Raw genomic sequence first — 6195 nt, forward strand, 5'->3', positions numbered from 1 at the left:
CGGTTGTGTTTGTCTGCAGGAGACAAAGCTCCGGTTGTGTTTGTCTGGAGGAGACAAAGCTTCTCTGTCCAACAGGTTCACGACAAACTGAAACTGAGAAGACGGAGTTACCTGGGAGATCAGAGAGCGCTCCTCTCTCGATAATGTGCTTCCTGTACAGGGTCTTCAGAACCTTGGCGCTGCCAAACCTCTTGAAGCGGATCTTCACGTTGTTATAAAACCATTCGAGCGACTGTGTCCTAAAAATCCTGCGGACGAGAACAGAAAACGCATCGTCAGGTCAAAGAGTTCAGCTGGGACGGAATAAAACAGAGTGAGCCACAGTGAGTGTCCGAACTGTTGGAGGAGTCCTCCTCGGAGACTTTTATTTTTGTACATCTTTAAAACTACAAAAAAACATTTTATAGATTAATAGGGCAGCACGCTGGATTAGTGGTTAGCACTGTTGCCTCATAGCAAAAAGGTCCAATCCCAGGTTTGACCCAGGGATCTTTCGTTGTGTAGTTTGTGGGGGGGTTTCCCCGGGTACTCCGGTTTCCTCCCACAGTCTAAAACAAGTTCAGCTGCCTTCAGGCCCAGACCTTTACAGAAGAGATCTGTGATCTCAGTGGGATTTAACTGGTTAAATAAATAAATAAATAAATAAATAAATAAATAAATAAATAAATAAATAAATGAATGAAAGAGGCAGACTCTGTGAGGAGGTTCATCACTGCATGAATTACACTTTACAAAAATTTTTCAATCTAAAGTCTAAAAACTCAGAAAGGAATGCAGAGCACCGACCGCTTTTGAGATATTTTGCTAACACTACCAACAAACAGACACGAGGAATAACCCCCATAATAATCCACTTGTATGTGATTCCCCTGTGCTTCTTGTGTTCTGCTCCTGTCACACCTGTCTCTGTTTCTCGTCCCCCCAGGTGTTTGTCATCACGTCTCGTCAGTGTCTGTATAAAGTCTGTCTTCACTCCTCCTGTCCGGGCGTCGGCCTTCCAAGGCCTCATGCCCTGCGTCCGCTCCATTTGTCATCTCCAGCCCCGTCAGCATTTTGTTTTTGTTGCTGTGAAACTAAAATGATTATTTCACGCCCCTGCCTCCACCTGCATGTGGGTTCGACCGTTAAACAGCCGGTCGTGTCACTTCACCGTTGGCGGCGGGCCACGTGTTCTGATGGACTGTGATGAATGTTTCTGTGTTTCTTCTGCAGAGGTGACTTCATTTACGAGCAGGCAGACCCTGGCACAGAGTGCACAGTTGCATAAGAAATAATAAATTCCAAATGAAAAGGCTTATGACAAGCACCCCCCCACACACGCACACACACGCACAGTCCAGCAGAGTTGCACTGGATTGCACGACACTCTGCCAGTTTCATGTTAAATTTCTGAGTCCTCTGCTCCAGCTGCCGTCACTTTTATCACAAACACACCCAGGATGAACAAACTCGTGCATCTAAACGCGCAGTAGAAGCATCTGAACTGCACAAACTGTGAGTTATTGTGAATACTGATTCAGTCGTTTCCTGTTAATGTTCTGCTGTTTTGTGCAAACTACGTCTGCACACTTTGTGCAGCCCATCGAATATCAACACTCTGTCGGGGATAGGGTGCAATGACACAGTTCAACTTTTGGATTTAACCTTTCTGTTAAAATACATTGAGATTTCTACAATTTTTGTCAAAAACATTATTGTCTTCTTCGTTAGCTACTGTCTTGCTTATTTTGATTATTAGGCACCAATTTGCTCAAATTACCAGGTAGCTGTGATTGAGCTAATTTAAGCTTTGTGGCATTTTGCAAATGTTATTCTTTGTAACTGTTACTGATGAAGCTTTTGGTTCATTGTAGCTTTTGTTTTGCTGCTTTTAGCCATTGTTTTACCAGCGTTAGCTCCATAGATGGTTTTATCTTCTGCTCTGCTTGTTTTAATTTTAACAAGTTGTTGCAGTTTTGAGCGTATTTCAGCCACATCATGCAGCATTCACTCTGCATTTCTGCAGAGAGTTCATACGTGAATTCAGTAAATGAGTGAATATGACGTGTGTGAATATCAATGCTTCTTTTCGAGGCTAAGGAGGGATCAGCGTGAAAATGGCCACGCTAGTAAAGGGACCCTGATTGTCCCTGAGGCTGAACGAGCACCACATTCATCCTTTCATCGCTCCACTTTCTCCTCCTCTTGAATTATCGTCCTCTGCCCGGGAGCTGAGCTGCTCAGTGGACCTCAGCTCCCTAATTTCCTGCCACGAGTCGACTCCGTCACTTTAATAGTTGTGGTCCAGCTCCAGAAAAAAGAGCCTGGCTCCGTTTGTTTGTTTTTTATGTCCATGTAAGAAGTGATGCATCAGACTTGTTAAACTGAACAAGTTATGACCATTTGTGTATTGGATACTGTTGATAAGCTGTGGCAGCCATCTTTAATCGGACTGTGCTTAAAGGTAATCAGGAAATCTTGAGAAAATTTGTCCAGACATTTTGCAAACAGACCAAAATATATCTGCACACACACAGACAATCAATTGGTCATTAAAAAGTCTAAAATTTAGCTTTTTGTCCAACTATAAATTCACACCACCAATGACTTTTTGACCAACCTTGAGTTTTAAGCAGCACAGTGTCTGTATTTAATCGGATGCATTTATTTTAAACAGTTGTACATGTACTAAGGTATTAAAACAACAGTCAGAACTGGCAAACGGCATTTGAGATTAAAACTGGCGTTCATCAGGGTTCATGTCTCAGCCCACTGTTGTTTATTGTTGTGATGGATGCAGTTACTGAGCTTAGTAGGAGAGAAGTGCCGTGGGATGTGTTGTTTGCAGATGATCTAGTTGTGGCTGGAGATTCTGAAGATAGTTTCAGATGGTGGCACTTGAGAATAAAAGGTCTGAAAATAAACGCAGCAAAAACAGAGACCATGGTCTGCTCGAAAGCTAACGAGACCTTAACAGTTACTGATAATAGAGGAAATGTACTGAAGCAGGTCAAACGTTCAAGTATCTGGGGTCAGTGATAAATGTTGAAGGAAGCTGTGACGAAGACGTTAAATGCAGAATTGGTGCGGAGCGGCAACAATGGAAGGAGCTGACGGGAGTGCTTTGTGACAAAAAGATTTAGATTCATATTAAAGGGAAAGTGTAGAAGATGATGGTGCACCCTTGATGCTTTGTGGAGCTGAAGTATGGACTTAAAGAGAAAGGAAGAGGAACTCCTGGAAAGAACAGAAATGTGGAATGGGATTTTTGGAATATCCCTCAAGGATAGACGGCGAAATGATGATATCAGAAAAACGTTTGGCGTGACAAGCATCACGGACAAGATACAAGAGTCAAGAATGAGATGGTATGGGCATGTGCAGTGAATGGAAGATGACGACAAGTAAAAAGGCTATTAAATGCAGAAGTTTGTCAACGAAGCCCGGGACGGCAGTAGAAGAGGTGGATGGATCTGATCCAGCAGACACTCCATCTCACAACAGACGATACACAAAACAGCAAAATGGAGAACCGAGAAACATCAGACTAATAATCTCAAACTTCTTCTTCTGCACCAGAGACACACGCTTTGTACAGCCGTGACCTGCCTTTCAAAGAGAGAGAAAGGAAATGCAAAGACGGGGATTAGGGGCATCTGGAGAGACGACGCAGGGAATGAAGCTCGACGTAGCTCCCCTTGAGTGATCTGATCCAAAAAGGAGATGATGAGGAGAGAGAAGAGGATGAACAGCTCACTGTTCTGTGAGCTTCTGCAAACGCTCGTTTCATAACGAGGCAGGGAGGTTCCCCGACGCTCGGCTGCTGCATGAATAAGTAAGAGGGGTTCCTGTGGATGCTCCCCCGATACTCGATTCTTCCTCCCTCCTCTGAACTCAGCTTTGTGTGGATCCACCTTTTTCCTCTCATCTAAAGCTTTTTTATTAGCCCTCCGAGGATCAATTTAAAACTCTGCACGAGGTCTAAATAAATAAATGCATGTAAATGGGTGCAACCTGAAACAGCCGATTGTGGACTTTCTAAGGGAGAAACGAGACCAGAACTGACTTTGAGCCTTTTAATGAGTTGGTTCAGCTTCTGGTGATGTTGCTGCAGAGAGAAAGGAGTAGAGAGAAGTAAAAAAGACCATAAAAGAACATCAAACAAACCAAAATCTGCTCCCAACGCCTCCCTGTGTTTTCAGTGAGAGAGGCAAATAAAAGATTGGTTTCAGCTGCAGGGTTCAGATGAAAGTGTGCTCTGCTCAGGAGGTTAACGCTCGAGTTGTGGGGTCCTAATGAGAGAAAGGCTTGATGGGGTTTCATCACTAGTAATTTGGGCTTTCTTTGCAGTAAAATGTCAAGCATAATAGTAATTATAGTTATTATCTGAGCATCTGCTCAAAACGTGGCTCGATGGTCAAACGTGAGACTGCAGCTGAAAATTTACATTTATTTTTCCACCTTTCCTTCCTTTTTTTTTGAGCTTTTTTTTTTTTTTTTACCCCAACAGCTGGACTTAAACAGTCAAAACTCAGTGAGTTGGCACTTTTAAGGGTCTCCACAGTGACTCGTCTGAATCCATCCCATTCTATCTGCACATCCTCCTCCATGACATCAACCTCCTCTGTGGTCTTCTTTCTCTCCTCCTCCCCTGGTAGCTCCACATTCAGCATGCTTTGTGCAAGAAACGCCTCCTCTGCACACGTCTGAATCATCCTTCACCTCCCTCTGCCTCTAAACCGCAGTCCCTCTCATAAGCTCCGGCCATTTTTGGTCACTTCCACTTAAAATCTGAACATCTTGGTCTCGGCCACGTCCAGATCTGCCTCCTGTCGTTCGTTAGTGCTGGCTCCAAACCAAACATCTTGTGCACCTTTCCTCTCACTCCTGCAGCTCTTCTGTCACGAATGAATAAGATGATTACAGATGTTTCCTCCTCATCCGCTGGAACATCAAGTCATGCTGTCACTATCGACCCATATGAGCAGTTTTTGAATTACTGTTCTAAAGCATCTGTTTTTATATTACAAATTGTTTATTACTGGCAGGATCCCTCATGCAGCGCAGCAGGTCATTAAATGACCCAATTAACAATTACTTGAGCCCACAGAAATCAGCTGGAACCAACGCTGGTAACGGTTTGCTTCTGGTGCACAGGAACATTTAACGCAGTCATCTTTCTGCAGGTTCAGATTATGTATTTTCCGGTGTTCACTTAGCCGTTTCCTTAAAGAGTCTAAATTAAGGAGCAGCGCAGCTCCAGGCAGTGCTCTGACAATTCATTCTGCCGTTGTCTCCTCCTATAGCTCTTCCTCTAAAGACCCAAAGCTGTCATCTTTATTCCCTCTCGCCCCTCGCCGTCTATATTCTGGATGTCTGTCCTGTTCTTTATCACCAGCTCGGCTCAGGCTTTCATCATCCAGGCTGGTGCAGATGGATGGTGCCGTGCACGAGCTGTACTGGGACAGAATGAGCACGGAGAGATGGCCCAGTGCAGAGCACAGTCTGCTTCGAGGAGCTTTTCTGCTCCAACATGCACGTCCAGAACTGACGTTGTTCTACAAGTTTATCACTGACAACAAAAATCAACTCATTTAGACGTTTTCTGCAATATAAGCTAAAAAAAAAAAAACACCATAAACTCCTCAAAGGTCAAGCTGATAGAGACGGAATGAGAAATTTTCACATTTTTCTGTTAGTTGAGCAGATTTGTACCCATTTAAATATTCAACTTGCACAACTGTGTTGGTTAAAAGCAGTTATGAAATTAAAATTCAAGCAATTCTTGAAGGAATGCAAGTCGCTCGCTGACTTTCATGCCAGAATTTTAGACCGATCTCATCTTATGTTGAGAAAAGTCACAGATGTAGCCCGTTCTGGATTCTTATGCTAAAAGCACGTGTTGTGAACCACCCTCAGCTACTACCACATCAAATGTTGGCCCAATATCTTTCAAACTGACTGAGCTAGAGCCATTATTTGAATTGACTCAGGTGGATGAGATTTTACGGATGACGAGCAGTTTTTACCTACGAGCAGGGGTGTCCAAACATTTTCACACGTGGCCAAAACTGACCAGATGAAAAGACTCGTGGGCCAGAAAATGCTGTCGCAACAACTTGAACATTATCTTGGAGAAAAGCTAAAGGTTTAGTTTAAATTCATGTAAATTCAAAACATTAGGTTTAATTTAATTTATTAGATTTTTTTTTTATT

General features: G+C 43.3%; 1 protein-coding gene across 1 annotated transcript in view; it reads right to left on the reverse strand.

The window, feature by feature from the left end:
• The window catches only part of myripb (myosin VIIA and Rab interacting protein b), a 64956-nt gene that overhangs the window by 26963 nt on the left and 31798 nt on the right, over positions 1-6195 (reverse strand). Inside the window, exon 2 of the mRNA XM_037694374.1 lies at positions 112-248. Coding sequence (XP_037550302.1) covers positions 112-248 — 137 coding nt within the window. The remainder of the gene's footprint in view (positions 1-111; positions 249-6195) is intronic.

Source organism: Nematolebias whitei, chromosome 20 (assembly GCF_014905685.2).
Source record: "Nematolebias whitei isolate Nwh7 chromosome 20, NemWhi1, whole genome shotgun sequence".
Lineage (NCBI taxonomy): Eukaryota > Metazoa > Chordata > Actinopteri > Cyprinodontiformes > Rivulidae > Nematolebias > Nematolebias whitei.